The 21,035-nt window shown below is 43.4% G+C and overlaps 2 protein-coding genes across 7 annotated transcripts in view; one reads left to right on the forward strand and one right to left on the reverse strand.

The window, feature by feature from the left end:
• Positions 1-105: 105 nt before the first annotated feature.
• LOC117583033 (guanylate cyclase soluble subunit beta-1) overlaps positions 106-21,035 on the reverse strand; it is a 42,486-nt gene continuing 21,556 nt past the window's right edge. For all 4 annotated transcript variants that reach the window (XM_034271191.1, XM_034271190.1, XM_034271189.1 and 1 more), the window contains 3 exons: positions 19,305-19,462; positions 5,682-6,272; positions 106-426 (listed from right to left, as the gene is read on the reverse strand). In XM_034271191.1, coding sequence (XP_034127082.1) covers positions 5,954-6,272; positions 19,305-19,462 — 477 coding nt within the window. In that variant the 3' untranslated portion in view covers positions 106-426; positions 5,682-5,953. The remainder of the gene's footprint in view (positions 427-5,681; positions 6,273-19,304; positions 19,463-21,035) is intronic.
• Positions 8,334-19,569, forward strand: LOC117583035. Of its 3 annotated transcripts, XM_034271196.1 has the most exons (9): positions 8,334-8,350; positions 9,044-9,454; positions 9,622-9,721; positions 10,640-10,749; positions 10,812-10,915; positions 13,522-13,617; positions 16,362-16,518; positions 16,592-16,710; positions 18,849-19,569. In XM_034271196.1, exons 2-9 carry the CDS (start codon positions 9,233-9,235, stop codon positions 19,291-19,293), a joined length of 1,353 nt encoding a protein of 450 aa, XP_034127087.1. In that variant the 5' UTR covers positions 8,334-8,350; positions 9,044-9,232; the 3' UTR covers positions 19,294-19,569. The 3 variants fall into 3 exon arrangements, with proteins under 3 accessions (XP_034127087.1, XP_034127084.1, XP_034127085.1); XM_034271193.1 differs by lacking the exon at positions 8,334-8,350 and having other exon boundaries at positions 8,971-9,454; XM_034271194.1 differs by lacking the exons at positions 8,334-8,350; positions 13,522-13,617.

Consider the following 21,035-nt stretch of genomic DNA (forward strand, 5'->3'; position numbering starts at 1 on the left):
GTTTTGCTAACATTTTGCTGGTCGGTAGCCCTGTATAGAAAGTTGACGAGCCCAAAAATACAGACATCTATTTCTAGTACATATCTTTGTATATTATATATCATATTGTTTGGTTTTTTGTTTGGTGCCTTGTGGTTATGCTAATTTACGTTTACGGCTTAATTAGGGTTGTCCCAAAAGTTGAGAGTGGTTTTAGTTAGAATATTCCGCCTTACATGGGTTTTCGCTCTCAGATTTGTGTACAGTTCAATTAGGAGTATTGTATTTTATCTTTACACACAAAAAAGTTCAGCCTAAGAAACCATCACAAAAGTAGAATCATAATAAATACATGTTAACAAATATCGTTTTTTAAACATCTACAAGGATCACACACGTACAGACACGGAGATAGTTTTAACATTTTTACAGGACCATTATCTCTACCTGAAACGAGAAAACAATTTAGAGATTTGGATTTAACGGAAACTAAAAACTAAAATGGAAATACACAGACTCTTATGTCGGTCACGCACTGCCCCTCTCCCCAATGAATGCGATGCCAAGGCAGAAATCAGAGCCATGTTTGTTTGTTTAACCGTTTGGCTCCCGTGAGCACGCAATTCAATTTAACCCTTCACGCCCAATTACGTCGCAAAGCCGGGCTCGTAGCTGGTGCGGTGATGTAGTCGGGACCCCGACCAGACCCGTAGCCAGAGCCAGTAACAGTGTCAATGTCAAAAGTTGGGCTTTGGCCATGTGGAAAGGGAAGAGAGCAGAATAGAAGCGAAACGAAGAGAACGGAAAGTTCTCGTTGGGCTCTTGTTTGTTATGCCAACTGCGTTTGCGGATGGGTGGATGACGGTCCGTATAAAAGCCACAAAACAGTAAAAACTACAAAGGCGCAAACAACTTTTGATTGCCAAAAACTGGCCAACGTATGAGATAGACCCTGACACCGGTGCTGGATGCTGGAACGGCCTTTGTTGGGAAATTTTCAAAATTTCAATCACGTAAGCAATTCCCTGCCGACATTCTCGCTGTTTTTTGTGTTTGTTTTTTTTCGGTAAAACTAGTTTTAAGGTCTGCCAGAAAACGATTATTTATAGCATTAGTGGAACAATTTTTATGGTCTCAATGTCGTTGTAAGTTTCGGTTACAGTTTCAGTTTCCTTTGCGGTTTGGCAAGGTTCGATTTTCAATTTGCGTAAAATGCAAGCAGGGGATGAATAAATGAATCATTTGGAAGTAAGGGAAAGTGGGTAAGGTAGAGGTAACGAATGCAGGATGTGCAGAGTATGGTAATTGCACATGCATGTTAACCCCAAAGCCGCTGACAACAGCAGCATCTCCAGGATCGGCCCCTAGCCCTGCCTCTGCCCTGTCGACACGCTAAGCAATTTAACAATTTTACAGACAATTAAACAACAACATGCTGCTGTGGATGTTCTACCCGGTTACTGTACCCACAGCAGTAGTCCTTGGATGTCCTTCGGCCGAGCTGTCATTGAATCGACTACGACGACAAAATGGCTAAAATGTACTTGCATCTAATGCTCGGTTGTCCTCTGGACCCGCCTTGTCATGGCTTGCCCATAAAATATCGATTAGTTTAATGTGCAAAAATAGCAGAAAGTGTTTCTTTGGGGGTCATCTCCCCACTACCCTCCGCCAGCCACTTCCAAGCACATGTACGAGTGGAGATACATTTTCAACAAATTGAATTAAAATTGTAAATTTCGCATCGGAGGACTGCCCCGAACTTTATGGACCCCCCACAAATCAAATGCACAAAGGTGAGCAGAGTGTTGGTCGGGAGAGGGGACTTGTGTCAGGGATTGTGTTTGCAAAAGTTTACGCCTTTTGTCGAGCGGAATGAAAAAGAAAGCAATGGCCATGAGAGCGCAAGAAAAACTGAAAATATTGCTGGAAATGGGAAACGGGAAACGGAAAGCTACCGATACTGATGTTGCAGGCGTATCGACGATAGCTTTGTTTTCACCATTTTTTCGCGCAAATTGCATTCCATTGCAAAAACGCATAAACTTTCCGGTCACACACTCGATTTGCCTCACATTTTTCCCCATGTGAAAACTGCGAACAGCGAGTACGCTCGTATTTCAATTGAAGTGTGCAACAAATATGGGAGAACTGTGAGAGTCCTATGGGAAAATATAGTCTCTAAGGCCTTAAAGTTGTTGAAAAAGTTAAAAAATCAGAGAGATAAGAGTTTCAAGTTTGGCTTTAGAGTCACGAACTTTTACAGCTGTGATTCAGCATATCTTCGCAGTTATTTTTAATCAAAGCATTGCCTAATATACCAACATTCATGTCGTAATGAAAACAAACTCATTATTTATACATATTTTTTACATCAGTAAATGGGGATGCTAATACAAAATCCATTCGGTTTGCTCGGCATTTTAAGTACTGACATATATTGCCATTGAATGGGTATCTATCTACTCTGATATGGGGTATCGCACACATTATCGTCAAATGTCGGCAACAACAGCCAGTTGGCATGCAACTTGATGACTGGGAAGTCGTCGGCTGGAATTTTGATGATGCCATTCAACAGGAGGCGAGTGTGGGCGGACCTCTTGTACGAGTGAGAATACGGGTACGAGTGCTAGTATGTGTGTATGTGTTGGGGTCCTAACGATGGCTCGTTAGAAATGGATTAACATTGATTAGTTCTTATGGCAGGAGAACACTGGAACTGTAACTTGCCTAATTTAAGTTCTACCCGCAAATACATTCAAATTTTCTTTTAATAAATCTCTATTAATGTATCAAATTTTCAAAGTTTAAAAAGCACAGAGTTTGGTACCCATAAAATTAGTTTTCTTTCGTTTCCTTTCAACTGGCCAGCATTCCGTAATGTAATCCTGCTTTGGGTTTTTTCTCGTTTCTTTTTCGTTACTCATAATTTTCCTTCATTTTTTTCTATTTGGTCTTATTTATTCTTTACATCCGGCCCATTTGTACAGGAAGTTGGAGGGGAGATTCGGTTGCTGCTTTTCTCTTGGGTTCTATTGGGGTTGCTGGTTTCGCACGTTAAAGAGCTACCAGAGACGAAGTTGAATTGTGTTCCCTTATAAATGCGAATTGGTTTTCCAATTACGTGTTTATCTACAGCCTGCAGCTGAACTCTAATTAAATTTAATTAGTGGCTGCCTCAACTACAGTTCAAGTTGCATGTGGATCCTTCACTTGCATTACTCGAAGAGTAGGGCGCAGTAATTCATCATACATGAGGCAGATACATATTTATTACCCCACAACAAAGGGCGATTTTTCTTTATATTTTCCTTACATCAATGCCGGCTCCATCGACCTCGCACAATTTCCGTTTCCTGTGCGCCAAATACGCAAATCCGGATTTGGTAAGCCGGCAGTCCGACCCCAGAAAAAAACCCAATCAAATAAATATTTACTCAACTAAATACAGCATAAGCTCTTATGCGACAATTGGGCGTGGCATTCAAGGCCAGGCATCTTATTAAAAATTTAGTTGATATTGCCAGTGACAGGCGTGCAAACTTTGTCAGCTGCAGAGAGGGATAGACCTCTCTCTCTCATTACAAATTCATAAAGATGGAAATTATGATTGCGATGAGCCGACGACAAAATGTCAGAGGCAACGGCTTCCATAGGCTCCCTGCTGATACTTCTTCACCTCCCATCCTGTCTCTGTTGTGACGGATGCTCGGGAGCAGCAAAACCCAGAGAGAGATAGATCCCAAGCCAAGGAAGTTCCGAGTTAGTAATAATTATGAAGTAATAATGCTGATGACACTGGCACAATGCGATAATGAGAGCAGAGGGAAAAACGAGGCAGAGGCACCCCAAAAGAGTTGAAGTCTATCAGAGGGAGCCTGCTCTATTTCAATGGAAATTACTCACATGTTGGCACAAGGAACTCTCTCCAGCTTTCATTGAATTATCTGCCAACCTTCTCTGTGACCCACAAAAGCAAATGGCAGCCACGTGTATGTGGTTGGAGTCAACTTTTTGGTATGTTTAGTTTTTCGGAGACCCGAAATAAAAGTTTTTCTATCTAGATTACTCTCATCTGTCGGTTGTTCCGGGCCAGAGAGGTACACAAGTTTTATTGTCCTGGCTGGGGCCTTATTAATAAAGGATGTATGTAGGGCCCCCAAGCAATTGCATGTGTTGGGTAATTTACCATCACCAAGGAAGGACTGGGAGTGGTTCTGGGATGGGAATCGTCAGGCACAAGTAAACATTTGTCTGGCCAACATTCGAGGCGTGGCCTAATCGAAAACTCCTCACTAATTTCAATTAAAGTTGGAACGCAGACAAACAAGCAGAAAATCGACATTCAACTGCAGATTGCGCTTCAGCCACAAAACGCACTGCTTGGCAACAACATTAACCGACTTTGGCCCAACATCCCTGACATCCTCTAGCAGATGCAGACAGGTCCTAGGGAAGCAGACAACTTGGATGGCATTCATTTGCATAGCATCGCATGCCGCACGGCATGCCTCGCAGCAGTTGCAATTGCACAGCAGCAGGCAGCTTTCCTCTAAATGCTGCCGCTAACAAATCAATTTGAGGCGGGATTACAATACAAAATTGAACTCGATCGTTGTTTGTACAGCTGCAAAGGGGATGGGAATAAATCGATTTGGGCGATGGAACTGCTCCAGACAGCGAGTTACAAGAAATTCCGTTGCTTGTTGTTGACACTTACTACCCAACACTAAAGTCAACAGGGTCCTACTTATTAACTTAAAATTTTACTGGTCTAAGGCAGCCCTGTTAACACTGCTAAAAAAAATAATAATTTTGACACTAGTTTTGTTTTTCTGGAAACTAAATTGTTTGCCTTTGGCGCTCTGTGACTGTGCGATGTCAATTAATTATGTGAGTACACTATTGTCACAGGTTAAGTAGAGAAACGGTTCATTGAAGGCAGTACTTTTTCCGTCTTTTCTTGGAACTGCATAGCGCCTCCCCAGTAGACGGTTCCTTTCGATGCTCCTCCTGTTTGCTCATCTTAAATATTTGTTTTCAAAATATGTGTTAAATTCCCTTGTATCTTTTCTATGGCATGCGGTCTTTTGGCTAGAAGAGAACTTTTTACTTGCCAAACACACACACACACACAAAATAACTGCCGGCAAACAGACTATGAATGAGTCAAGGGATGGGTGCGGGGCAGGGCCGCCGCAAGCTTTCCGTTGACAAAATCTTTTGCCAGAGCTGGCAGCAGTCACTGCCGAGCCGACTCGTGGAGAGATGTATTTAACTGTTCGGCATATTATGGCTTTTATATTGAGTTGTTTTGGACTTATCTAGTTTATGGCCAACAGGCGGCGTAGTGTGGGAGCATGCCATTGAGCCGAAAGGATTGGCCGAACAGGGCAGAGAACATGTCGCATGGTGCCATCGTCTCTCCCAGCGTTCCTCTTTATGGCTGACATTAAAATTTGTTTTGAACTGCTGCCGAGATAAGGCCTGAGCCATGGTTACAACTAATGCCAATGGATCCGAGGCAAATAGCCAGATAATGTGGCATGAATTACGAGTACGTACACGGAGTACGTATGCCGTGCGGCAGCTGAAGAAATGTAAATCATTTGTAAAGTGACTTGGCTAAGTGGTCGGGTTGGGTTGGGTTGTGTTGGCCTGAATGAAGCAGGGTGGATGAGAGCATTAACATAAATTACCTTGCACCACGATCCGACGTCTCTGACTCCAACCGCAACGTGCCACCAGCAACAGTCACACACACGGATATACTTAGGCATAGATGAACATGCAGGCCACATAGATGCAGGCAGGACAAATACAGAAATGAAGTGGTTAAGTGGTCGACTTGGGGGACCAGACAGGCGGACAGACAGGCAGACGGACGAGACTGACACACAGACACGTAGCTTTTGCTGGGGCAACTTTACAGGATGTTTCAGCAGCAGCAAGACGAATCCTTGCACATTTCCTATGTGTCCAACGGCGACGCACTGGCTGCCCCACCGGGCCCAGCCGACGAGGTACGTGAGATACTGGTATGGGCGCCCAATCTTTGACTGCTTGCACCCGGCGCTCCCGGCGCGCCCGTCGGCGTGGTGGGCTGGAGGAGCGGCGAATCCAGGCTGCCATTGCCGCCGGCTGTGGCGCCGCTACCACTCGCTCCCAGGCTGCTAGTGGCACGCGTCAGGAACCAGCAGTCCATGGGCGTGGGCTTGCCCTTCATAATAACCGGACCACGGTACTCCAAATGAAATGAATCATCTTGGTTGATCGTCTGGCACAGCAGTCTGCAATGAGAAAGAACGCAAAAGGAACGAATGAGCCTCGTGTTGAAGGAACGGAAATAAAAGGAATGTCTCCTGCTGAAGGAACGGAAATAAAGGAATGTTTCTTGTCGGAGGTACGGAAATAAAACGAATGACTCCCATGTTAGAGGTGGCTATGGGAAAAGACTCTGTCGACATAAAGAAAGAGCTTTGAGTTATGTGAAGGAGGCATGCCTGAAGAGGATATAATGCACTGCGGATGATGCATTGGACAGATGAATGTCCTCGGAGTCAGTCCGTGCATCTAGCTCAATAAATTGCTGCCATAATTTCTCCTGCGACAGTCGCTGCTGTTCAACTTTTTATTGGATTGCATCTCATGGAATTATGTAAATTCGTTTATTGTGCTCTATTCACTATGACACATGGACATTTGTACATACTCGTGGTATATCCGCTACGAACCCGCACAAACACGTATGTAAACGCCCATGAAATTTTGGTGAAAACGAAAACAGAATAACAAATACAGAGTGGGTCTGCAATGTTAAGACTTTGGAGTACCCATTAACCAGAAATCTAGGTATACAAATGTATAAATAACATAACTTAAAAGGTTACAAGCGTTTTTTGGTCTATGTGCCTATATGCCCATATAACCTCGGTTATTATGTTTACCGTGCATAAAAATGTCTCCGGGCTTTCACCTCGGACGCATATCCGTTTCCGCCTCGAGTGCCCGCATTCACTGTTGCTGCATGTGTGTCTCCATGTGTATATAGACAGATACTCGAGTGTGTACGTACAATGCACATGCGAAAATGTGCATTTATTTACATCGGATACGAGGACCCTTTTGATTGCATACGCATTTAATTCAATTTATTTGCAACATTTGCCACATTGGATGGCATGCATATGGCCACAATACGGTGACCGCCTTTTTAATTACCATTGAGCTCTGCCTCGTTTTTCGGTGCAGTTCAGGTGTGTGCCTTCGAATTAACGAGTGTATGTAGATATATGTATACTCACTCGTACATGTATGTTTAAGGAGGAAGAATATCCACATGGATAATGAAGTGCAGTTAATTATGAAGCCTGTAGAGTCCGGGACTCCTGAATTGTCCTCATATTTATTTGCATGTGCGATTAAGGCGAAGCAGCCGAAACCTTTAGTCAGACATTATTATACCAACATCATATCTGGGTATGCTCTCCCTTCTCGGGGTGCGTGTGTATGTTCTTAATTAATGTTTATGGCTGTGCTTAAATATTTACTCAGCGCTTAATTGTCTGTCCAAATATTAATCGTGCAAACAGTGCCACGAATACCGCAGAAGCAGAAAATGAATAATTTATGTGGAAATTGATATGTCGCTGCAGCGAACGCTTAAGAAAAATATGGAATATAATATTCGTTTTACAAAGCAAACAATGCTCCAAGTAAACATTGCATGATGATTGTGTTTTGAAAAATTCAATATATTCGCATGAATACCATTTCATTTGGATAACACTGAAAAAATAATAGAAAATCAACTGTTTTCCATAAATGTTATGGTCCATGTTCATGGCCGGTTTTTGTCCAGTGACACTTTGGTATTCATTAAACCAATAAAAACCAATTGTTAAGGACTTAAGTTTTATCAAATGGTCATTTAAAATGTTGAAAATAAATATTCATAGCCTTGGAGGAATATTATTATTTTAAATAGAGATATTGAAAAGTCATAGAGTTAACGAATTACGCATTAAAGAAGCGGTAAGTTGCAACCTCCAATATTATATTATATACCTCCAATTATTATGTTATAGAAAAAGTCTATTATCCGGTTGTTTTTTTTTATTTTGTATTAACTTTATTTTAACTGAATTTGAATTCTCTTTCATGTTACTGAACGGCATTTAAAAGGCCTCTCTGCTAAACCCCTAAGCACCCGCAACATTCTCTCTTCCCTCCCCGAGAGCATTGTTGTTCAAACAAAGAGAAGAGTGCGGGCCCAGAGTCAGAGCGAGTAGGAAAAAAACAGCTGAGTGCTCCATTCGAATTCTATCTACCGTTCTTGCCGGCAGTTTTCGGGAAGTGAAATTTCCATGTGAGTTTTGAGCTGTAGAAAAATGTTTTTTTGCTTGTGGGAATGAGGCTAAAAAATTGCTCAATTGCTGTATATAATTTTGGATAACCCATCGACTCCATTTCAATTTAATCAGAGAGCAGCACTCAGAGATTAAAAGTGGCCACATAAATACACTTGGCGGCCTGGAATCAGACACCTGTTTGCAAGCACCGCACACACATGATAACAGAGAATACTTTTCAGTTAATTCCATTGAAAAACCATCACCAAAGAATCGCGTTCTGATATACACTCCACGGGCTGGATTTCTAGGGCTCCGTTCAGCATTCATTTGTTTATATTTTCAATGTTTTCGTGCTTTGTTGTTCTTGGCGCACATCATTGCCAGCACGAAAAAATCAATATCAAGAGAGAGTGAGAGAGAGAGAGAGAGAGAGAGTAGGTAGAGAGAATGCCACCCCAAACAGCTGGACACAGGCTATATTTAAACGAAAGGTAAGGGAGTACAGCTCTCGTCATAGCTCTGCTTCCTCTCTCTGCTTTACCTTCACTCAAACATGCACTGTATCTCTCTCTGTCGTTTCTTCTATTCGGGAACGGTTTTTTTCTAACGGAATTTTAACGAAATTTAAACTGTTTATGGGAAATAGTTTTTTGTAAACGAATTATTAAGTTTTTTTTGTGTTTATTGTTTGTGACATGTTTTTGCAGTTGTTCGATGCATTTCAGCGGCTTGTAAGTCAATTAAAACGTCAATTTGTGTGGATTCGCCACTGGTTTCCATTGCCGCAACGCTTCTACGGCTTCCGGCGGTCATTTCTCATAGACCCGGAACGGACAAGGGCACGCGAACGGGCCAGCTACCAGTGCAATCCGAGGGCTACGCGTCGCCAACTGGTTATGGACTACATCTTTGAGTGCTTCTTCGAGGACACATTCGATCAGATTACCCGCAATGGGCTGCAGGATCGCCAGTCGCGCCGGAATGTGCTCGACCATCTCAGTTCAATTATTAAAGGCTGCAGCGAGGGCCAAAATACGCAGACGGATGAGGTGGCCGGCATAGCCGTAGTGGCGGCCATGCGATATCATCGGCTGGCCAAGGAGGATAATGGGGGTCGGGTGAGCTGCATACAAAAACAATTTCTGAATTTTAGCGTTTTTTAATAGTATTTGCATAAAGTATCAAGCACGCACATGGCATGCAGTGCAATTACTCTTGAATGTGTTTGACATTCTGGAGCATAAGTTGCCCTCCTTCTCATTTCTCATCTGTGAAACTCCCGCAGGTATGCCTCATGGGCAAGTATCACAACATCCTGTACATCGCCCTGCGCACCTGCTGGGACTGGGGAGTGCGCGACTCCGAGGTGGTCGTCCAACTCTTGGGTAAGTCAAAGCCAGAAGGAAGCTCCAACGAGAAAGCAAAGCTAAAAGCGACAGCGGCAGCGGCAGCCCCAACTAAATAATTTAATTTATATGCATATGTATGCAATGGAACTTTCTTTCTCTCTCCCTACGTGAGTGGGGAGTGTGGGTAGTTTGGGGCTTGGATGTGGGGCTTTGCATATTTTAATGAATTTTATCCCATCGCATCAGATTATTACGCTCATAAGCAGGCTTGCTGGCTGGATGGCAGGCAGTTTTCACTTTAATCACGTGTATTTTCTAATTGCGTTAAGAAAGTGTTGCTAATGTTATTTTGTTGTTTTTTCTGATGTTGCCCCTCATTATTGTTGGTGCTGTTGTTGCATCGTAAAACTTGTAAAGTGCCTTAAAGTGTTGCAAGTTATTTGGGGCGTGTCTATGCGTGCGCCTGGGCTCTAATTAAAATGCTGCGTAAAGTTTTGCGAGCGAGGGAAAGTGCCAGAAATTAATGGCATTCCTCCGTCAAGGGAACAGGACAACCAACCACTGAGACCATGGACAAGGACTAGGCCTGCCCCTGTCCCGGCCTTGTATGCAATAAAATGTCTGCCTTGTTTGTGCTGTCCCACACTTGTTTGCTCTTGCCTAACATTCGAGCTCTGACGTGTTTTCGGGCCCTCCTTTTACCAGCCACATTTCTGGCTTCTTCCGTTTCCCGCTGACTTCATTTTGTTGCCAAAAAGGAAGAGAGACGCCAGAGAAACCAAAAGCCAAAAACTCAGCCAAGCAGCAACAAGTGCAGCCACGTAATTAGCTTTTTTACGACCGCATTTCCATGGCCGCTGCGATTTGATGACATTATTTAACCGTCACTCTTCTTTCGCCTTTCGCTTTTATCCTTGCTCCGTTTTACCAACTCCAAAACTCCCCGCAACGAAGTGGCCATTTATGAGTGTGAGAAGACTTTTGAGCGGATATTCCTGGGCGCCTTGTTTGGGCCACATGCTCCACACTTTATCGCTGGTTGGCGCAGCGACTTTCAGGATCAGGTGAGTATTAGCAGCCCCCTCAGCATAGGAAAGACACTCATGCAAGCCTCATGTATTCGCAGCATGAAAATGTCCGGGCCGTGGTTTACTTTCTGAAGCATGCCACACGCGAGAAGCTCACGTTGCCCGTCTGGATACCCCGTTTCGAGGAGGAGCGACAGCTCAGGTGAGTGCTTGCCATCTGTTCCCTCTGACTTTGTACCCAGATTGTCCTGTCCTGGTAATCCCGGTGGCACAAGCAGGATGTTGCTGCCTCCAGCAATCCCCAGCACTAGTTTCGTTAATTGGTTCGTTTTGTAAAGGGTAAGCAGACTCTTCTGGCTGCAGAAGGGCATCAGGGTACAATGTTTTCGTTTTAGTATCTGTAACGGAGCGAAAAAGGCGGTCTCTACCACAGAAAATATATTGTAAAGCCAGTTGTTGTGTATTTCGGGGCTGTAGGGACCTTCTAGTTGGTCTCTATGTCACGTATGTCTGAGTAGAAGGGTATCCCATATTCTGACAGTGATGGACATTTTGGGTCCCAACTGTAATTGTAAGTGAATTTGTGCTCTTCATAATTATAATTGTATTTCGCATACAATAAGAAGTGAAACAACAAGCCTATTAATATCCCTGGGGAAACTAAGGAAAGAGTAGCGAGAGTGAAAAAGAGACCAGAGAAATGAAAGGATTTTAATTAAATTAATACATCCGCCATTGTTGTGGCTCTCCATACGGGTGTTTGTGTGTGTCTGCCATAATTGAGTGAAAGATGGTGACATTTTACACACTTTCGCACCCGCACCCACGCAAGTACCCACACCCATTCTCACACTCGCATACAGAGATTCATTCAGACAATGGCCGCAGCGACTCTCAATCACTGGCGCTGGCTTCTCGGGCCGCTGCAGCGGCTGCCTGTGTCATGTATAATTAAGATTTTCACTTCCAGAGCGTTGGGGTTTTACTCGTTTCGATTCTCTGCACTTCTGCCCCTTCTGCTCAGCGAAGATTTATGCACATATGTATGTGAGGGTGTCTCTGATGCGATAAGCTGGAAACCAACAGGCAGCAATGTAAACCTTTTGTTATTTCGGCTTTGTTTCGCAGCACTCCCGAGGATTAAAGTCAAAAATGCGTGTAATAAGCGCACAAAGCTCTCTCACTCTCACTTGCCACGCCCCCCAATCTATACACACACACACATATGTCTCTTTGTGTGTGGGAGCGCTTCTTAAACAAACAGAAGACAGAAAAACAGAGAAAGCTGACTGACTGGCAAACATTAAGACGACATTTATGATGCCCTCTCGCAACACCAGCCAGAGCCATGAATAAGCGTTAATAGCTGTGTATGTGTGTATGTGTGTGTGCATAGAATCTGCTTCTGTGTGTGTTTTTCGTGTGCCAGAGGTTGGACAGGATGTGAGCATAGCTGTTGCTGATGCTGCTGCGAAAAGCAAGCAGTACGCCAAGCAGTGCTACAATAAATGTTTTCGCCAAATGCCATTAAAGTTGCATAAATCTGAGCACAAATAGCATATTGGAAAAAGTTGTACAGTGGAGAGAACATACCAACAAAAGTGAATACAGATTCCACAAGGGCATCAAAACATAAATAAAGTAAAGTGCTTAAATATATCCAAAAATCGCATGACTTCTACAGGTTTATTTTTGAGTGAATTTTGCATACATTTTTGCTGGAAGTTTTCACTAGTACAAATGGAAAGTACTGTAAACCTATCCAATTTATACAGCATTTACGTTAAATTTTAAAAGTCCTGGTCTAGAGTTCTTGCAATTTGTACTCGAAATTTATTCTATCTCACATACAATGTGTTATAGAAAAACCAGCCATTGTCACCTGGCCTTAGTTATGACTGCCATTTTGATATGCTAAGCCAACTTTTAACTCGGTAAAACCACAATTCATACGAGCACTTTCCAAAATCCTTAGGTATAAAGTTAAAAGTACTCACTGTAGATGAAGAGACAGGGGAGCTCAGGCCAAGAGGTCTTAGTGGTAAGAAGCACATCAACAGCTGACACAAATTTGATTTGTCACTCCGCTCATCAGCCGATTAAATGGTAAATGTTTGATTTGCGTTGCAAATCAGTTCCCAGTGAAGAGCTCTTAGCTGGAAAAGGTTTTACTTCGTCGCTTGCAAATGTCTTGATATTTGGCTCGTTGCTCGCTTTCGCTTTTATCGCTGTCAATAAAACGCAAATGAATTTCCAGGGCAATTTGCAGGCTTCGAGAAGAAGGATTTGCAGCGTAGGTGTAAGACAGGCACCTTTCTCTCTCTATGCATGTGGGTGTGTGAGAGTGTGGATGCTACTTCCGGTTTATTGTGGTTTCTGGTCTTTTATTTGCCTACTTTTATGCCTACACATAAAAGCATATGAGTATGGGGTGTGTGTGGGTATGGGTGTGTGTATTGTGTCGCAAAATGTCCTTTAAGTGCAGTGTTCAAGCTTATGACAGAATGGAGACAAAAACGCCTTCAAGGAAAACAACATTGCGTATACTCATATTAAAGGCTGGAAGTTTCACTCTGGCTTATCGAATAGAATGAGGAATGAGTAGTAGGCGAGCAACAAGCAGCTTAATTGTGCCATGGCACTCTGTCGCTCTCCCTGTGTGTGTGGCCCATTTAGCCTGTTAGCTGCCTGTTAAATCCAGCTTCGGGGTTGCCCGTTAAAGCTGCCACAAAGTTTGGCCTCAAAAGTAGCATTTCTTGACATTTACTCACTCTTACACTCCCTTTCTTCTTGCTTGATCCCTTTCAGATTCATTGATGTGCCCATTGAGTCCTGTGGAAGGTCCTCTCCGCTGCGCATCGCCCTGCAGGCAAATGCTCCCGAACTGCTGCTCATTCTCCTAAGGTAAGATATTCCGAGGACTTGGTGCGTTTTACTGAGCACTACCAGTGGCAGTACCAATGGCAGCCACTTCAATTAGCGCGAAATATGCAAAGCGGTCGCCACTTGGGGGCGTCGCAATGTATGCAACATAAACTACAAGATGCTTAGCATAAGCAAGTGGTCTACGACAGCGCATAGAAAAAACACAAAAGTACCAAAAAGCCGGAAAAAATATAAAAAAGAAAGAAGAAAATTATCATTAAATATGAAAGTCGCTGCCAAAGCGAATTTGCATCACAAGGCATCGCTGCCATCGTCTCCATGCTGTCTCATGGTCGCAGGACACCAGGCAGCTTGAAAGTTACGAGTACTATGCACTCAAAGGCAGCAAGAACCACAAGAAAGAAAGGCCAGAATTGGGGTGCAGAACTTTTAGATAACCTTGCAGCCAGATGGGTCTTAAACTTGGCAACTAGATACTGATCAAAAATACTTTTCCCACAGAACAGAAGGCACCATTCTCTATAGATTGCAACTATTGGATCTACATTGAAAGTCCCTCTCAAGGGTGAAACAAAAGTCGGACCTTAGCTGGCCAGAGATTCATAAATTTATATGTAAACGCCTGCACTTTTCGGCAGCCGACCTTGACTCTGGATACTCCCCCTTTGTCGGCACTGCCCTGGCAATTTATTGTTTCTTAACTTGATATTGCAAGATGGGCCGACGCTACGGCCACGCCTCATTGCTTCTCTTCTTCCCCCCCTCCACCTCCTACAATATTCTTGGCACTGCCTGGCTTGCTTTTCAATTTTTGATAAAGCGCCAAAAAAGGAGCTTTGCATGAAACGCGAATATTGATTCCAGGCCAGGAAAAAGAGACGCAAGACGAGTCCCAATAAAACAAGAACAACTGAAAGTTTCTGTCTACAAGTCATGGCTGAGATGCTTTCTTTGATGCTCTCTAGAGGGTACAGAACAAGCTATGAACAGACGCAGTGGGTTTAGGGCTTCTTTTGACTATAATTTCGTCGGAAATGTTAACATTTTATTATGAGATTTCTCTGGCGTGCAATCAAAATAACTATTCAGTGTTCCTAAATTTGGCTGGGACTTGCAACAGAATTTATAAGAATTTATTGACCCATCATTAAATATGAACCACTAAACCTATGGACTAGAAAAAAGTTGAGTATTCAGATATTAAAATTGATGATAATAGGCGGTTTTAAATATTAAATTCATGTAAAGTTCGCAGGGAACTATAACTGAATCCTTAGTTTAATTAATTAGTCCTTACCCCAATGAAATTCTTGGCAACGCACTCCAAATAATTTGCATCACAATCAACATCAATTTTCCATCCGAATAACGAAGTGGAATGTTTAGCTATTTCATTATTTTGACATTCTCTTACATTTTGTTACAGTTCGGGGCTCTTTCATTTTTCCTTGGGAAAATTTCGAAATTAAAAACCAATTTTCCTCTACCAAGAAAGGGTAGGAATGGGTGCCATGAGGCAGGAGTACGTATTCAGCATGAGATCGAGATTCCTGGCATCTGCGTTGATTGCACCAGGCAAATTGCAATTGCAATGCCTTCGATTGATGGAAAATGTTTGAGTTTGGCTTGCCAATTCCCCGCTGGGCATGCCCCATGGTCCCACTCCCCATGCCACAGCTTTCCATGTTTTATCCCTTTCATTCCGCACCCTTTGCTTTTCCTTTAAAACCATTTGTGTGAGAGTGGGGATTGTCTGTTGGTTTCTGTTGCTGTTTCTGCGTCGTCGCCTTTCTGCCTCATCATACCCTTATAGGAGGTGTAAATATTCAGCTAAGATGTTTGCTATTAAGAGAAGCTAACATATAAGCGAGTGTTTTTAGCATCATCATTAAAGTATATTGCTCAGACCCGAGCATCAAATTATAGATGAATCTGGAAGGGTATCCAAGCCTTCGGCTAGCGCAGCTATCATTTCCATCTTGTCTGATTCTCATTCAGCTTTTGCAACTGCTGCTTCTGTTGGTGAAGCTGATGCGGCCATAAATTCTCGATATTGTTTCGCTTTTGTATGTTTTAATTTGCGTTCGCTTCTCGCTTTGCTGCATTTTCATTTGAAATTGGCCATAAAAATATGCAAATGGATGCGGTGAGATGTATTTTTTGCCACTGCCACAAGCCTCCACCATATCTCTGGCCCCCGTTTGGTTGAGGGCTGATTTACTTGTGCATAATTGCGCATACGGCGTGTGGGCTTGTGGTTGCCAAAAGACAATATTTATATGACGTGACCGAATGAATGAGAGAGCCTATAAATTACAATGCTTATCGGGCAGTGAAATGAATGCAATAAATGAGCATTTTTGACAAACATTTTCAATTTAAAATGTGACACCGCCGCCAGTAAATGGCAGCAGCTACACACATGCCACAATTTGCACTTCATTTGCGATTCACTCAGGGTATTCTACATTCAACCCTTTGTCTCTTTCAACCACTGTTATAACTCTCCCTCTCTCTCTCTCTCTCTCTCCCTATCCCTGTCTCTCTGTGTGTGCAAGTGACACAACCGCGAGCCATGTCTGTTCATTATTTCATTTGTAAATTGTGTTTATCGGGGCATCTAGCATTTATTACCTTCTGTCCTCGGACCTGCATTCACCGCAAGCTAACCAACTACGTGTACGTGCTGGCAGCCTGCACGGTCATCTCATTTGCAAACAGTTACCCACTCCCACTTCCACTGACCGCTTTCACCATTGCAGATACGGCGCCTCACCGCATCCCCCGGATGGTGGTACCTCGGTAATTTTGGCGCTGCTCGACAAACTAATTGAGAATGGCCGCAATTACAGCTACGAACTGGTGCTGTGCCTTAAGATACTGTTGCGAAACGTGGCCATGATTGAGATGCCCTTTAAGGTGAGTACGATAATCTGTCTTTAATGCCGGAGTTTCCTCAGATACATCTCGATTTCTCTGCCCTTATTTTCAGCCTCTGCTGTATGCCTCACGTAGGGAGATGTTCTTCGAGCGTTACGGGAGACTGTTAATCGACAAAATCATTGGCAAGGAGCAGGTGTATGGTGTTCCCTCACTGCGTCATCTATGTCGGTAATTATGATCTTTGAGCTGTCTGTCCCCGAGCGTCTGTTGACTAATGGGAAGTCTGCATAGGAAACTGGCTCCGATAGACTGAAGTCGGACTTCCCAAACATTTTTATTCAATTACTTTGGCTTAGGGCTGTGCTGTGCTCTTTCGATACGCTTGCTTAACTTTCTACGGGCAGACAGAATTTTGTGATAAGACCGAAAAATGAAATAAGCATAAGACAGGCGGGCAGGACAGACGACTGACTGGCAGTTTGACAAACGTTTGGCCTGCCCCTAAGCCCTAACTGCCAGCTGCCAAGTCTTCTGACTCTGACTTTGGCCTGGTTCTGGTGCCTTTTGTCATGTGGCTTATTGCAAGATTGCTTTTATTTTATGTCCTGTATACAAGTCAGTGGGCGGGGGTCAAAACTTTGTCGCACGCTTCACTTGCTTATGGACCACCCAACGGACTTAATGAATTAAATTGAACCGAATTTCTTGGCCCACTTTGATCGGTATTTAGTCGAGAAGTTTGCCGGAGTTTGTTTTAATTTGATAAGTTGACGTCTGGCACTGATGCGGTACAAATGGAACATCGTATGTGGCTATTTGCCGAGCACTCGATGACCCCGAACGAAGAACGTGCCATATACATATATCCATATATTTGCCTTTTGCCGTGTCGCACGAAAAAACGAAATAACTATTGACATTGGTACTGGTTTCTGTTAGTGCGCTATCCGTTCATTTTACCCAACATACGTTTTCCTCTTCATACATTTCCTCTCCATCCTTTTACACTATATTCGTTTGCTCTCCGGTTGTTTGTCAGCTTGTTTTTCTTTGGCCAATGTTTGCAGTACTGCGGAAACTCGCGTTCGGTTCAGTTGGTCCTGCATATCGGGCGAAATTGTGGCTACAGTGGAGAAGCCTATAAAGAAGCAATATTAACTTAGTAATCAGAGAGCATACTTCCTGCGTCTGCCAGGAGTCTCCACTGTACTTGTAATTGAGTTGGCGTCCACTTGTCGTGGATTCAAGTACACATGCAAGTGTGGGGCAGGAGCACGCGTACTTGCATTTGATTTATATCGTCTGTGGCAGTTTCTTTGGCATTTTGTTTGCTATTTGTGATTTCAATTTATGCAAATCTCGCAGCACTCATTCCGTATGCATTCATTATGCATTGACCTCGATGGTAGACGACGCCATCTTAGCCACAAAATCGAGCATACGAATAGGCGACATTTTTTGGTGCCACTTTTTATGGCTGCTCCTCTGGGACGGGTGACAGCTTGCTTTATTGATTGGTCGAATTTGTTGGTGGCCATAAAAAAGCATACACAAAAATTCCCCACAGTCGACAGACAAATTAACATGGACATAAACTTGAGTCCTTCCCCCAGTGCACAGCCGATTAGCATGTTCTTAAGCTTTCCCTGCATTTTATGACGCCAATTTTGGGGAGGACTTTTTACTTTGGACAAGTTTCTGGGGAGCAGGTCGTGCGCCGTCAAAGCCACTTCCGAGCACGCACTTCCACTTCCACAGGCTCCGCTCCACATGAGCAGAGTTAAGTTTTCTGAAAGCTTCCGCTGTGCCTCAAAGTCTCTTGATTGTCCGTGAAGGCCGGGACCAAGCCGGGACAAGCGGAGAAAAATCCGCCACCAATATCCGCTGCTTTAACTTCTTCCTCTAGTTGAAAAGGCCAACTTTAGTGAAAGTTTTTGCCTGGCTCGGCTATTTTTTCTACTGAACTTTCACATGAACTTTGTTTGTTGTGCAGTTTTTTTTTGTTGCGCTACCTCTCGCCCATATGTGCTGGAGAGTTTATTGTGTGAAACTAAAATTAATTTATGAAATATCCCGCTGAGATTGACGGAACAAAAGCAATAGCCCGACGGAAGTCACAAAGAATGTTCAGGCTAGTCAACAATTTGGAAGTTTCAATTTCCCAAACATTTTCTCATGTGTTACGTGTCATGTGAGACAAGAGGTGGTATGAGGGATAAATTGATTAATTCTTAAGAGATAATAAAAAGAGGAATATTTGTTCCAGATTGACTGTCCATGGAATCGGAATCGGAATGTTGTTCCATTTTCCATCTCTATAATAAAAATAATTAGACGTTTCCAAAACTCTTTTGCCTCCTCTGTAGATGCTGCATTCGCGATGTCCTCCGAGAGCATAATCAACTGCCCAACGGCATCGACACTTTGAGGCTGCCTATGCGATTGCAGCGCTACATTGACCTCACGGAAGAGCTGGAGGGAGTCGAGGGGCAGCCAGAGCCACCAGAACAGCCAAAGCCAAAGCCGGGTAGTCGACTGGCAAGTGGCATGCAGCGGATGGACACCATCAGCAGCATAACCGAGAGCGAGGACGAAAGCGAGAACCGTGTTCAGCTGCTGGAGGCAGTCACGGATGCGGAAAAGGCCGCGGCAGCCGCGTTTGTGGCAACCAGCGATGGGGCAGTCACTGCTGAGGCCAAGCAAGCGGCTGTGGCAGCCTATGTGGCAGCCTGCAGACCCGATGCTGATCCCGATTTCCCACTTATGCCCCAACAGGACGATGACGGGGCCCCTGCCCCAGAGCTTAGCTAGTGAACACTCACCTGTAGGTGTGCTCGCTGACGTTGATGCGGCCGGGCACGCCTGTGGTCTCCGTGCGGCTTGTGAGGTTCACGGTGTTGCCGAAGAGACAGTAACGCGGCACTCGATTGCCAATCACACCTGTCACGACTTCGCCTGAGTGGATGCCGATGGTAATTTGCTGAGGAGATAGAAAATATAAAAAAAGGGAACTTATAACTCGAATTTGTAAGAATTTATCTAGAAAATAAACAGAGCCGTATCCAGAGCAGCACTACATTGCGCTAATAAACTTTCGTTCGCTTCATAGTTGGCAAAGAACGAACGCAAGTTCCAGGCCATCATCAACACCCAGGACCAAAGTTCCATTTCGGACAGCCAACCGCAAAGGAATGTAGCAGGGGAAAGAACAACCAGCCAAAAGTTGCCACAATTACTTTCCAAAAACTTGCAGCAGAGAAGGAAAAGTTTTCTTTAATTAAATTTAAAACGAAATGAGCTGCGGCTGCAGGGAAAGAGCAAAAAATATCCAGCAAAGGTCCTCGTTAGTAGGTGACGATGCGAGAACCAGAGAAACCCAAAGCTGAGCTGGAGAAATGTATGTGTGTAAATGGGTAAAATGCCAACGCAGCCAGAGATAAAAGCAAAGGACGAAAGTTGTAATTACCAGAAAAGCATTATATAAAACTAATTGCCAAGGCAGCAGCAACGTCCGATAAGAGTCGACCACGGGAACACAAAAAGCTCCACAGATAAATCTGAAAATGCAGAAAGTCGAACAACGAACACTAAACGAAAAGAGAGACAGATATTTGTTGAATCCATTTGTACTCGCAAAAGTAAATCCAATCAGAGGAAATGGCAGTCCAGTCCTGGTATATGGTCCTGGACAGCGAGTGCAATCCTGATGAATGATTCAGCAGGGAGTTCGAAACAAAAGTCAACCATTTTGGCTTCACTTTTTCTACCATGTTTTTGGGTTTATTAAATAATGAAGGGGAAAACCCGAACTCATTATTCGAGCTGAAACGAATTGGGAATGCCCTCAGTGAGGTCGTATGTATGATATACATATGTACATATGAGCAGTATTAAGGCCCGTGAAGGTGCTTCTAAGCTGCTTCCCAGAAAAGCATATGGAATATGTTTCCATGAAGATGCTTTTGAAGCCACAAATATACCCAGAATAATAATACTCATGTTTTGTACGTTCACTTTTTCTTTCACCTCGTTTAAAGATTACTTCAACATAAATGTGCCAAGCTGATGATGCAGAACGGGGATTATCTTTACTATAGAAACTTATTTTTCACGTGGGAGAGTGGGAAATAATCTTAATGCGGCTTCACAATATATTTTAGAAAGATGCAAACGTGTAAAAATTGTTTCCCTAAAAGTTATGATTCTGTTGTTAGTTGTTGTTGGTAAATGTTGTTTGTATGTTGTCTAGATGATTCAAAAATTCCCTAAAATAAGATGAAGGTAGAGAGCAGAGTTTATGGAGTGAACTAAATCAATTTCCCGGCCAGGCCCTAGAGTATATAAAGTACATAGTAAATGCAAAAAGTTTTGCTGAAAAACCAAATCAATATTTATGGACTTCAAGCACAGGAAGTAGCCAACAAGGCACTAAGCAAACAGCCAAGACAGAGAAAGAAAGAAAGAGGAGGTGGTGCTGAGATATGGAGGAAAGAAAGGGGAGACATAGAACGAAAGAGAAGGCAGAGAGTACAAAGCTGAGCAAAGTTTTTGCA

The sequence above is a fragment of the Drosophila guanche genome, unplaced genomic scaffold (assembly GCF_900245975.1).
Source record: "Drosophila guanche unplaced genomic scaffold, DGUA_6, whole genome shotgun sequence".
Classification (NCBI taxonomy): Eukaryota; Metazoa; Arthropoda; class Insecta; order Diptera; family Drosophilidae; genus Drosophila; species Drosophila guanche.